The 14115-nt window shown below is 37.9% G+C and overlaps 3 protein-coding genes across 3 annotated transcripts; all 3 read right to left on the minus strand.

Moving 5' to 3' along the window:
- Window positions 1-3969: 3969 nt before the first annotated feature.
- LOC147490842 (uncharacterized) lies at window positions 3970-7900 on the minus strand. The gene is made up of 5 exons (XM_086567120.1): window positions 7472-7900; window positions 6748-7222; window positions 5034-5074; window positions 4364-4420; window positions 3970-4050 (listed from the first exon to the last, which is right to left on the minus strand). Exons 1-5 carry the CDS (start codon window positions 7898-7900, stop codon window positions 3970-3972), a joined length of 1083 nt encoding a protein of 360 aa, XP_086423246.1.
- An 894-nt stretch (window positions 7901-8794) lies between these two features.
- Window positions 8795-9325, minus strand: LOC147490843 (uncharacterized). The gene has a single exon (XM_086567121.1). It carries the CDS (start codon window positions 9323-9325, stop codon window positions 8795-8797), a length of 531 nt encoding a protein of 176 aa, XP_086423247.1.
- Window positions 9326-9493: 168 nt separating this feature from the next.
- On the minus strand, window positions 9494-10498 carry LOC147490844 (uncharacterized). The gene has a single exon (XM_086567122.1). The coding sequence runs from the start codon at window positions 10496-10498 to the stop codon at window positions 9494-9496; it is 1005 nt and encodes a 334-aa protein (XP_086423248.1).
- Between the last annotated feature and the right edge of the window lie 3617 nt (window positions 10499-14115).

The raw sequence follows: 14115 nt of genomic DNA on the forward strand, positions 1-14115 counted from the left end.
CCTTATATACCTCACTTGCTAGTGGTGGTTAACCAATGTGGGACTAAACACAATGCACTAAAGTGGAGAGAACACACATAGTCCATCTCCTCCACTTTGCACACATACACAAGTATTTCGAAATACACTAAGAGATTCCAACAATATCTGTGTATGCGGTATGCCTTCCTTGTTTCCAAAATTATAAGCATCTATATATATTCTATAGTTTGTTTTGGTGGGCATTCATTTAAGATGATGTATTAACATACCCCGTAAAAAAGTGTCTCTATGTGTAAAAAGTATTTACTCGATATCCTTAAAATAAACTGATTGTCAGGTAGATAGGAAATCGGATTAGTTTTGGTAAAACCTTTAGGTGATAATACCTAGGTCGGGGGGCTCGAACTAGCCATGCTTCCAAGTTCCATCATCAACCTTCCAAGTTTCGTAAGGCTAAAGTTTGGGTCTTGCTGAAAGCGTTTCGGTTCCTCAGATTTTGGTAGAGACAAATCTACCGACCACGAAGCTAAGTCCAGGAAAAAATTTCAGCCTTCTCTAGTCAAAGTGAAAAACAGAAGTACGGGGTTAACTCCAAGGTCTCCAACAGTCCAACGTAGGTGATTTCTTCTTAGGAGTCGAGATCTCTACAACCGGGTACAGAGATCATCTCTGTAACCGTGTTATCTCGTCGTTGATCCGAATCCGAGATGTGTGTGTGTGCCTCGATATCTGTGTGTGTGCTCCGAGATGTGTGTGTGTGCGCCGAGATACGAGATGTGTGTGTATGTGTGTGGTACAGAAATTGATCTCTGTACCCGGTTATAGAGGAACCGGTCTCTTCTTCTTATACCTGAACTAGTTGGTTTTTTCTGTTAAATTATCAACGGTATTTGCTTGCTTTGTCAGTTACCCACGTGTTTAAATTATCGAGGGTATCTTGATGGCATTTTTTTGTTGTTGTTCTGATCTTGTCTTGTTAAATATTTGAGTTATGTCCATTTTTCGGTTAATTGCTTGTTCAAAGCTCTCAAATGATTGTATACTATATAATATTGATACAATTTTTACAACTGGATTGTAAAGTGTTTTCCTCATACAATAAAGGATATTATAGTGTGAGGAAGATACATAATAATTTTAGTAAAAATAGTAGCGTCTCGGTTTGTACTTGTTAATGGTAATGTTAGGAGAATTGTGAAATTATTGTAATTGGAAAAACCAAGAAGAAGAAGAATGGAGACGGGAAAATAAGATGAGAACTAGAGAGTTTGTCATACTCTACCCAGAGTTTCATATATATATATATATATATATATATATATATATATATATATATATATATATATATAATCCTAAGACATGAAAATAGGACAACTAGACTAGGTTCAGACTTTCACACCGATAGACGTGCGCCTATATATAAGGCACAATAGATAGGTGCCTACCTACTACCATTCTTCTTAACACACAGATAGGCTCCCGCCTATATACAAGGAACAAATCATAGCGCACGCCTACATACATCTTAACACTCCCTTTCAAGCTGCAATTACACAAACTATGCATACTACCTTCTTAACACGCCTTGACAACATAGATGATCATAAGTAAGAATATAAGGATTTTAATAATGTTGGAATATTTTGTACTCATGGTGAAGATTTCATTCTATTTTCTTCATTAAATTTTCTGATTTTCTAGTTTATTTGACTATGTTTTTAACAAAGGAACTTTATTTTGTTTCTTATATCACTTAAACGTAGACTTAATTTTGTTATGCTTTTAGCCCAAATAAACCATTTCATACTAGAGGAGATACAAAGTAGGACAACACGAAATTGAGATAAAAGAGAATGATGGGAGTGGTAGTAGAGGATGGGAAGATTTGGACAAAGATGTGCCCATATACCAGAAATTGGATCTCAAAGATTTGACAGTGGAAGCACCGCTATGTTATACTTCTTGGCACTGAGTATCAAAGGATCCTTCTCTATGGAGAGATGTTGATTTTTCTTTGTACATTGAATATTTTCTTTTTACTAGGAGGCGTGTACTGATAAAGTATCCTTACGATTATCCTTTAGATTACAAGCATGTTGAAGTCACTCAACTCATTGAGTTTGTCGTAAATCGCAGTCAAGGGTCTATGACTTCCATCAAGTTTTTCGACTTTGTCAATGTAAGTTAAGATAACCTACAATTACATATTCAGGTATCGATAAAGGTTTATTAGATCAAAGACATGGTCAAGGACCTGAATGTAGGTTATCTTTATCGATAAAGGTTTATCAAAGACCTGAATGTAGGTTATCTTAACTTACGTTTTTTTTTGGCTACCTTGATGACTTATTTTTGATGACTTATCTTGACATCTACAACTTACACAATGAACTAAGAGCTGGTTTTTGGGAATATGTTCTCCATACAATAGAGATTATCTCCACAAATTATCAAGACATTTGAACATATCTAACCTTGTCAAAAGTTGTGTTTAAGTTCAATATTTATTTAACGGTCTACAATTTTAACACTTTTTTTAATAAAGCTAGACATATCCAATTGAGTCGAGTTTTGGTGGAGATTCTATCCAAGATAGAAAGATCTTCTTTACAAAAAATCAGCCCTTAGTTTAATGTACAAATTTACTTTTAGGTTTTGGATGTCAAGATAAGCTGTTAAGGTAGCCAACCCCTATATTATATATATACTAGGGTTTGCGGTCTTTGTCTTTGACGGCATGAACAACTCGCCACGCCTTCAACGCACACTACCTAGTACCTTTACATGCCCATGTACATATTTACACCAAAACATCACCTGGTAACTTGATTATCGAAAGAAAAAGAAGAATAAGCAGAGGTGACTTGAGTGATCAGTTCCAAACATATAAGGTGCAATTGCTTTTGAATAAAATGTTTTGGTTTAGGTGTTTCATAACACGTTTACATCTCCATTTTGATTCTCGTTGTTTGGAGTCCGGACTGTAGATGCTCTTTGCAATCTTATAAAATCATGTTTTTAAAGGCTTTGACGTGAGACAACAGAATACTGTCAAAGAAGGTTTACATATTCCGGTTTAGCAAATTCAAATGCATATGCATTCATTGCCATTATTACTTGATCTCCATTGTTCATGAACTATGTACCAAGTCATCACAAACAACAAAAGGTTATGTATGAAGCAGCAAAAGGTTATGTGAAGCAAAATAATGTTCATATGGGAATAAAAACATTTCTTTGATGTTTGTGAAGTGAAGTTTATCACGGAAACTTTGTGGATCAGTAGGAAATATGTCGACCGCTTCTATGCCAAAATATACAAATGAAGATGCTCCTAAAACGAGAGATAGAAAGGGAGCAACACATCTGAGTATCAGACTACTTGCCTACTCCAAAACCACTCAGTAACAAACAAGTTCCCCGTTTACACTGGCTTCTAAAAAAAAGTAGAGCTATAGGGGCATATTTACAAATGCTTATCCAGAAATTGATGCTAATTCATAAACTTTATAGCACAAAGCACCAATTAGTTGCAGATGGTTCCAAAAGATGTCCTTTTTTGCTGAAAAATTCCAAAAGATGTCAATACCCAATAATTGAAGTCAAAATATCCTTATTAGCATTTACAAATGATCCACATAAGCCCAAAAACTAAAATAGGAGTTCAACCATTTTTTAATAGCGGTTATCATCCACTAATCAAGTCTTTGACTTTAAACAATTAACATAGTCAAGAACAAATGAGATAACAATAAATGATCACTAACCAAAACAGAAAATCCATCTTGAATCGTTGAAGAATGCCATTTTAGGCAACGGAGGGCAAAGAACATGATCTGTGAGGTATCAACTGCAGGTGGCATGAATTGCCACATGGCAACTCCAAGGTAGGCGATGAATGGCATCGGCTTGTTGCAAGGTGCTTGAGCTTGAGGAGCAAATGCAGTTGGAATGGCGTAAGGGTGAGGCATGAAGCTTGGTGAGAACTCATGGCTTTAACTTGTTGTTCCAACTTCTCTTTCTCTGCTTCGGCCTTTGCTTCTCATCACGAAGCTCATTTTTCTTGGACTACATAAATAAAGTGCCAAAACCATAAATAAAGAAAATTCCATCACCCAAGAATTCAAAACTTGGTCACTTGATTAAAAACCATAAATATGCCGATAGCATGGCAAAAGCATGATAGCATCTGCCGATCGAATATGCTCCTCACCAAGAAGGCACTCATTCTTTTTTAAGGCTTCTTGCAAATAACAAAGAGCTGTATTCATCTTTCCTATGTCCTTGTACATCATAGCTACATTTATGAAAGTTGCAGCCACGTCAGGATGATCAGGACCATATGATAAACTTAGTAGGAGCAATGTCCCGGGACATATACCGTAGAGCGAGCTCCGTTTGGTTTAGACCAGGATAGAAGAGAGCCATATTGCCATAGCTGTAACAATGAAACCAGTTATTCAGTGACACACATACACAAGCCAACAATAATCTAAAAGCTAGTATACAACTTTAAATAAGGAATCTGAAAGCTCTTTGTGTGCTGCTTTATGGAGGAGTTTTCCTTTCTACAACTATTATTATGAGGGGATTGACAGACTAATTGGTACATGTGAAGCGATCCGGGCTGGTCCAATCGAGGTCGCAATCATTTATGATAAGTTCTTTGAGTTCTTTGCATTATTGCTCTGCCATGTCTCTAGCATGATATAGAACCATTGCAAGGTACCTAATGAAAGAAAAATTATATTATCAACACTCACACACATAAAAATTTACGGACACTATAAATACGGATCTACTAACTACATTATGTTTTTAGTTAAAAAAACTCGTCAATGCAAGAGTCACACAGAAAAGATAATAAATGGACAATCTTTTGCATTGACGAAGTTTTCAAAGAAAATTCAGAAAAAATATTATGGTACCACTAAGATAGTTGGTATGGAAGAACAATAGATGTCTCGTCTACCCAACATATATGTATCACAGAAAAAGAAACCAAGGGGTATATAAGAAGGGACAAAAGTCAATATATAAATGGTAATTACCGGCAACAATTTGCAACCTCTTAATGCATGGGACCAGTAACCTGCACATGCAGTCAAATAGAAGCACAGAGCAGTTAAATTATTGTGTTGGTAGCACTAAAAAGTGATGCTTAAAAAGGGAAAAAGAAAATGGAAACCATGAAATGTGGGTATATGGAAAGAGCATACTTGCTGAAGTATGGAAAATACAATGGTCAGACAAAGTGTAAGCCTCATTAAGCATTCCCTTAAACAATTCCCAGAGCAGAACATAGCATCCACCAATCTATCTAATAATAATTAAAAAAAAAATCTCTACGGGAAACAAATGGCTCAGAGAGGATGAAACACAAAAAAAAAAAACCTCTGCCAACCGAATTTTTCTTGTTTCCACAAGATCCCTAGCTTCTAAGAGTCCTGATTTGTGAAACACTCAAATGGAGTGATGCCTGAGTAGCGGTTTCATAGAGCTGTGAGTGAGGAAAAAACTTCTTAATAGCTATCCTGGTTTTCTTCTCCTAGGCATGACACAACTCACAACCCTCCCCAGAAAAGCTCAAGTCTTGTAAATCTTATGAAATCACATCAGATGCTAGTATTATGCTTTAAAAGCGGCATATCGGGAAAACCTCATTATTTGGATGAAAACACGGTAACCTCGGAATCATAAATTCACCATGAAAAAAAAAATCAAAGTGAACTTTGGGATATCATAATCTCCATCGAGAAAAGTAGAAACAATGTAAATAAACAAACTACATATTGACTCCTAGCAAACATCAAACTACATATTGATTCCTAGCAAAAGCATAAAAGTTTCAAGTACCAAAAATAAAGAAAATTCCATCATCCGAGAATTCAAAACTTCAGTCACTCGATGAAAAAAACCATAAATTTCTCAAAAGAAAATTTCCTAATGAGAAAGGCTCCCAAAATTCCATTTCTTTGCTCAAAGATCTTGCACAGTCAAACCTGCAATAATAAAAGAATGACAAATAAGAACAGTAAGTCAGTAACATAAAAAGGGTACTTCAACATAGAAAAGGGAAGGAACATACCGGATAAGCATAGATATGAGAATCAAAGTTTCTTCGTTCAACATAGATCTTTAAGTTTTAAAGAGCATAAATAGACATCACCACTAAGTAGGAACTGAAAATAGATTTGTATAGAAGAAAAAATTCAACTAATGTAAGGTTAAATAGAATGAAGGTGCGTAATGAAGCTAAATTGATGTATAGAAGAAAAAGTCACTAACCAAGGTGCGTAATGAAGTCTCCAACAGCAAAAACGGACAAAATGGAAATACACTCCAAGTGTGAGAACTACATAAATAGAATGAAGCACATTAACCAAGTCGAGCCAATACACATGTATAAATTTGATGACCATGAAGTCAATGAGAAACTGCTCTAAGTAAATGGGAAAAGAACTTACGAATTATAGTAAGACTTATAGGTATACAAAGTTTGGGGTATGATTTCCCGAATTTGGAGGAGAAGAAGAATCTTGATTAAATGCGAAGAATTGCACCTTGATAGGGCAACATATAATTGACCATGACTGAAAACTTGGTCACGAAGGTCAATTCCCACATATTTCATCGATTGTCCTTGTGACTTATTTATAGTCATTGAATAAGCAACACGTACAGGAAATTGTCTTCTTGTCATATGGAAAGGAAAATCAGAAGACGACGACAACAAAGATATCCTTGAAATAAAAGCATGATTACCTGTCTTTTCACCAGTTAAAATTCTTGCAAAAAGAACATGTGGCTGACATTGGACCACCATCAAGCGGGTTCCATTGCATAATCCATCTTTGGGAGCAATATTTCGCAACAACATTATATGACAGCCAACTTTAAGGTTGAGACGAAACGGTGGCAGACCAGCTGGATCAAGTGAGTTTAGGTACTCATTTGGGTATTGATTAATATTGGCTGGATTGGTTGCATTCTCGTCTGTCATTTTGTCTGCAGCTAGAAAGAGAGTGCTTTCCCCTGGGAACATATTTAAAGCAGTTGCATTAATGTCGTTGACATCATCATTGCGTGTTGATAAAATTGTGCGTTCAGTTAAATATTCGGGTGTAACAGTGGAAGCTTGATCAAGTTGAGGATATGTAGTAGAAATAAGATCTTGAAGATTTGCACATCGTCGAATTGTGGAGGGTAGTTCAACTGTCTCGCTTGGGTCAGTTCCTATCTAAACGTGGCAAGGAGAAAATAGTAATGATATTAGTACGAATAAAAATAGTACAAAGAAGGATGCAAATGAATATTAGAATGAAGGAAAATAGTAGAAGGGAAAATGCAAAGTTTGGTACCTCCGATCCATTAAGAAATTTGCAAACGCAATATTTGCAGAGTTTCCATTTTCCAATCGCATGTTTTGGGCAAGAGTTAGAACATGAATGTGATTCCAGAGGAAGGAAGAGCGCAAGGAAGCACACACAATCTGTTCCCGAACCCCTTTGGGTATAACTGGAAGGCATTGACGGAAATCACCACCAAGCACCATTGTTATTCCAACGAAAGGTTTATTATTGTCGCGAAAGTATCGGAGTGTCCGATCAACTGCCTCCACACAGAACTTGTTTTGCATTGGGACTTCATCCCAAATAATAAGTTTAGCTTCCCTGAATAATTTAGCATGTATTGAATTCTTACTGAACCCACAAACAGAGGTATCAAGAATATCTATTGGGATGCGAAAAGTTGAGTGAGCCGTACGACCGCCTGCCAACAGTAATGAAGCTATTCCAGATGAAGCAACCATAATAACAATATGCCCCTCAGCACGACACGTAGTAGCGATTGTGTTGTAGACAAAAGTTTTGCCTGTTCCCGCTGCTCCATTAAAAAAAAAATAGCTTCCCTTCATCTTTGGAAACCGAATCTATCACTGCTTTATATGAGAATTCTTGCTCTGCATTAAGGAGTACCCTGTTGCTATGTGTTTTTTTATTTTGAGGGTCAAACTGAAATTGTCGTTGGTCATATATGAGACGATTTGCAACAGCTAAGTTCCATCTGGTAGCTAACAGAGGCATCGACATCGGAGGGAAATTAGCTAGTGATTTACCTGACTATATTAGAATCTCATTTAAGAGAAATAAACCATAATCTTGCACTTCAGCAGGGGTAGATTCTTGAATGTTGAATAGTGTGCGAAGCTTGTGTGGAAGGTCATCACATATATTTTCCCAGAAATCATGCCACAATGTATGGGCCGGGTTGCAAAGGATTGCACTCTGCGAGAATAACACAAAATAGTCGGCGAAGATGATATCCAGTTTGCATGATTGCAGCCTCTTGTAGACATTGCACCCATTCACTGTCATCCTCCAAAAGTTCGCGTGCAACACAGGCATCTTTGAAAGTTGGAAGTGGAGGACCATTTCCAATCCTCTTCAGATCATCAAATGAATGGGGTCCTTTTACAACCGTGAGAAGTAAGCGCAAGTAAAATCGCTCACCGGGGTTAGGACTGGCAAAATACATTCTACCAATAGCAAATCTTCCTTCTTGTCTCATGAATGTCCAAGTCTGTGATTGTTTGTTCCAGACGTAGTATTCGAGAACTCTTGATAAGTGAGGTTGCTTGCTCTTGGATCCGATGCACAACACTTTAAAGAAGGCAATCAAAGTTGACCGACGCCTTTTGATAGATAGTATATCATTTATCGATTCGATGCGCTTTATAAACTACGCGGTGCATTCCGGGAGATGAAGTGCCAAGCGCATAACCGTGGGAATCTCCCTCGCAGATGGAAACTTAACAACCTCTAAACAAACTTGAGGGGGTCCAATGTATCTCGTGATCCAAGTATTGTTGGATCTCATCCAAGTCACTGTACACCATTGTTGTCCTGTCATGCCCTTTAAATATATACTTGTGAATGTATTTAACACAACGGATCCCAGCACAAACTTCGACATTAATGTGGCAGTTGAACATTTTAGAAAGATAAGGATTATAAGGAACAACATCCCTATTATCAACTGTATGCCCTCTCACAATATATGATCTACCATTGTCACGACGATGGTAGATAGGATATCCATCTTTATCCATGGTGGTAACATCTGCAAAAGTCCTGGGGTAGTGATGCTTGCATTGACCATTTACCATGCACGGAGAGTTAGGATTTTTTAGTCCACATGGACCATGAACCATACATGTGAGGACGGTCCGAAACAAATCAGGTTCAGCTTTTGGATCAGGAAACTCTGCACATACAATGCGATCAACCTGAGCAGGTACGCGGATCTTGTCGGAATGTTGAAGATATATAAGTGCATGCATATGTGGCAACCCGCGTTTTTGAAACTCAATGGTATAGACATGTGCAACTGCATTACCAAGCACATCTTTTTTTTTTTAATTTCCTTCATCAAGGCCCTTCGCTTTAGTTCAAAGGCACGGGCCACCACCTCAGGTCGATGAGTTGCGGTTTGCGCGCGTGACAATGCATCAACAACTTCCTCCCGGTGTGGGGTTTGCAGTCATAGTGAGAAATATATCAGGATGCTTATTGTAACGCGTGATGGCCATGAAATCTTGAAAATTTTCAAACATGTGCCTTGGGCTGCCGACACAAGATGCTAGTAAGACCACTCGTCTTCCTATTTGGTTTGGGTCGAAAGCTTCAGTTGTGACATCAGTGATACCTTGATAAAGTTTGGCCCGAAGCTTGTCTTGTTGTTGCCTGTAATATCTCATTTTGTTTTGTTCAGTCTCTGCCCACCCATCGACCACAAAATCTTGGAACAGTTTGTGCCCTCGCAAAATTGCAGAATATTCTCCAGGGCGTTCAAACAACCGATAAAAATAGAAATCCATCTGTGTCAATTGGTCATTAGTGGTTGCTGCAGTTAAACTGTTTGAACGTCTCATGTCAGGTGACCACCCAAGATCTCCTAAAGGAAACATTAGCACATAATGCAAAGGCAAGTAAGCTGGATGACATTCACTGATTTGCATGAATTCTTGCCCTCCTTTAAGATAGATGACAATATCTCGCATGCTTCCCCATTCGTTGCCATCCCCAGGTAAAATGACAGCAATCTCATCAGCAGTTGGCAAATTGTAACGGCGTCTGTCTCTAGTAGCACTGTAATGCAAATACACGGGGACGTTGAAGTTATCACCATGGTCAAGAGAGGTAGATCTAAGAACATCGTATGCATGGCGGAAAATAGCAGAGAAATGATTAAACTGGAGCATAGTTTCATGAATGATTTTAAGAACATCTGTGTTCAAACCCGGATTACAAAGTTGACGTAACTCCAATGCAACACTGGGATCATATATGTAAAGTTGAGAGTAAGTTGGCTGCTGCCCAGAGTCAGGAATTAGAGCTCCAGTCCTATGACGTAGCTGACCATGGATAGTAAAAGGCCGTAGACCTCGTCTAGTGAACACACGTTCATTTCCTCCAAGGCTCGTAAATGCAAAAGCTTGATTGTATTGCCTCATGTACTTGCGAAATGACTTTGACTTGCGATCATTTCCATCATATAGAGCTTTAAGAGCTGGTGGTAATGGTCGTAGTGGAGGCAATTTGACTTTCCCTTACAAACAGCAAGTCCCAAATCGAGGATGTGATAATGATGATTTGGTTAGCCGTTCATCCATCCAATGGAGTGCATTACAAAATGGGCATTGAACATCCATTCTCCCTAAGGAGTGTCTTCCTTGTTCAATTAGACGGTCAGCAGGAATATTGTCAACTTCGTCTTCATCATCACTGATGTCAGCATTATTAGCAGAAATTGGATGGTCAAAACCATTATGGTGAACATCCTCCGCGATCTTGTCGCGGGATCTCCAAATGGTTGTGGTCTGTATGAGAAAAGAATTATTTAGACGAAGGAGCTAATTTTTTTGTATTCTTGTTTTAATAAATGTGAAGAAGTATACCGTGAATTTCGGGTATGGTAGTTGATGATGATGCAGAAGTTGAAGCTGCATTTGTCAAAAGTGGTATTGGATAGACTAATGATGAGGTAGTAGACATGCAGCTTCGCGCACTGCGAAGAATGTAGAAGAATATTATAGTTTTTTTTTAATTGTAAACCAGGAAGAACCAAGAGAAAGGTGCATTGAACCCCGTACTAATCTTGCATTTTGGTGAGTTCGCGTTGGCACGAAGATCTCATTGTTTTCATTTATTGAATCAACATAGGCACTTGATGCGACGTGTTCTTCGGGGAACATAAACAACCTGACAGGATTAAGGAACGATAGAGATTTCTGAAGAGACTCAGAAGAAGAAAGGCGCCTGCATGGTGTCGCATGAGGTGTAACTGTAATACTTTGTGCTCGCCACCCGTTAGATTTAGATGGAGTTCGTGGAAGTGAAGGAGAGGCATTTAATGCTGAACCTATCAGCTAGTGGCCAATGACACGACGCATGAGTGCTTGTACACCTCGGTTGGCGAAGTCTGAGATGCCTTTCTCTTTAGTGATCCTTTCTATTTTCCTTCGAGCACGCTGTCCTAGTATTGCTTTTGTTAGTTCTATCTCTTTGTCGGAGAAAGGGGTTGTTCTCTTAAGTAGACGGATGGGGAGAAAGAGGAATAAATTAGATATGAATAAAGCAGTAAATGGTAGTTATAATTTTAAAAAAAAAGTGGACCAGAAGGATATGAATTGAATAAAGCAGTAAATGGTAATAAACAAAAAGAACGTAAGCGGGGAAATAAATACAATAGTCAGAAGCAAGAAATACCGAAAAGCCAGGAGGCGGTTGAAGATTGAGCCTATTTTGGGGGGCTATCTCTTTGTTGCTTTGCTTAGAAGGGTCCAAAGGGCGTTTCCCTTTGTCGAGAATTGGTCACGTCGGAAGCTATATAAACCAAATAAGCAGTTGAAAAGAAATGATAATAAACGAGCAACATAAGCATTTATTGGAGCCAGGTGATAGGATTACCCGGGAGCGAGCAGGTCGTTGAGGAGTAAGTGGTTGGAGGAAGAGTCTATCTTGGACCAAAACAAAAATTTGTTTTTTCTTGTTTGATGGATCCTGAGAAGAGTCCATTGGACGTTTACCCTTATCCATGCGATCCTGTAGAACATAAAAAGATAAACAATGCAAATGGAAGTTTGGAATTTGCAATGGGCAGTGGCAGTAATACTGAAGTACGTGCCATGGAACCATAGAAAGTCGAAGCTGAACTGTTGTTTTGATAACAAAAAGCGCGCCTAGAAAAGTACAAAACACAAAAGTTGCAGTAAGTCATTTGGACAGGGGGAAAAAACTAAGTCATTTATAAGGTTGGTACTTAGCTAAACCGCAAGATAATACATACAAAATTTAAAAGATAGCGACCCTAACAGAAACTATTATAGCAATGCAGTAATCATTTCAACTTGCTTTCCATCCACTCAACATTTAGAAAGAAGCCATTTTGTCAAACAATTTGAATACAACAGTCCGTGTTATGATTCAAGTCAATGATTGTTAACAACCACACTATTACTTAAGTACTTAACCATAGAACCCATGCAGCCAAACACAGTTCTGTTTGTTTACAACTTGGCCATAACCATCCGTCCATCTTCTTCTTTCTGAAACTCTACCCATTACCACAGTGGATGATGTTGATGGGGGAATGACGGAAAAGGTTGTTCCTTTGGGGTTTTTAAAACTACTACCAAGTAATGTGTCAACTAAAAAAGACAAAAAAATAAAAAAAGACAGAAAAAAAAGACGGAATGCACCAACTAAAACCGAGAAGAACTGAGAGAATCAAAAGGAAGAAACGGAGGATGCGGTAGTAAGAAAAGGTAAGAACGACTGAGCGAGAAAATACCAGCTGGGAGAGATGATGCGGCAGTATGTAAGAAAGTTGAGTGATGCGGAAGAGATGAAAAAATAAGAAAGTCAAGTTGCATAGATCCAGATGTTGTGGAAAGAAGCAACATACCAGTTGGGAACCGCTTTTTCTACCATGTCATAAACCGGGAAGGCTCACACTTCCCTGTTTTATTAGATAGAAGAAGATATAACAAAAAAAAAACACACACACATACAGTGTCAGTGTTTGTCAGTTCGGAGCAGACTTGTTTTTGTCACACTGACAATACTTACCTAGTTTAGATTCCTTGCTTCTTGCGATTTTAATTGTTATCAGTGTACTCTTATCCATGAATCAAGATGACATTTAATTGCTTAAATTAAATTCACTACCACTATTTGTGTGTGAGAGCTTTATCTTTTTCTAACTTGTTAACTAAACTTATCTCAGGTGCCCTAGACTCAAACACTTCCAAATGCAGTCCTCACAATAGCATGCAGATGTATGTTCGAGGGGAAACAATTTGCATGGCAATTAGCAATCTAAAAACACTTGAAAAGCATGGACGTTAATGGAAAGTTTATTAGTGAGACAACACTAAAACTGATTGATGAAATTTGTCCCAACTTCGTTAAATTGAAAATACGTTGTGGACTGTAGCGGATGAGAGGTTACCTTATACCTGAATCGCTACCCAAACTTAGAGTCTCGGATTTCTCTGGGTAGGCACAGGGGCGGCCTTGAGTTTTGAGGGGTCTAGGTGAGATCCTAAAGTGTAGCCTGACTAGATAAATGATGAAAAATAAATAAGCCAATTTTTTTTCTTATTTGATCAAAAATTAAATCCAAATTCCTTCGTACTCTTACGGAATCAAATGTGTGCTTAACATCAACAAATTCACACCAAAATTCAATTACAAAAACTAAGCACTATTGAAAAATTAGTTTTCTTATATTTCTAGCTGCGAAATCACTAATTAAGTCTTTATAATTAAGTTTTTATACTAAAGATTTTTCAATAGATAACATAGCCAATTTATTTAATATTTCTTGAGACATGCTCGATCGAAGGTAAGATTTGATCAACTTCAGTTTTGAAAAGCTTCTTTCTGCAGATGCGATGGTAACTGGTGTAGTCAACAAAAGAAAGAGAGGAATGGAGACCGTGGAGTGCAAGTTGGAGAACTGTAGAGACTTTAGAAAATTACAGAGACCGAGAGATTGAGAGAAGAAGTGGAGTCGTGGAGAACAAGCCTATCTACAGTTTAGTATCGATGTTTAATGATTTATGTT

Source organism: Coptis chinensis, chromosome 6 (genome assembly GCF_015680905.1).
Source record: "Coptis chinensis isolate HL-2020 chromosome 6, ASM1568090v1, whole genome shotgun sequence".
NCBI classification, from domain to species: Eukaryota; Viridiplantae; Streptophyta; class Magnoliopsida; order Ranunculales; family Ranunculaceae; genus Coptis; species Coptis chinensis.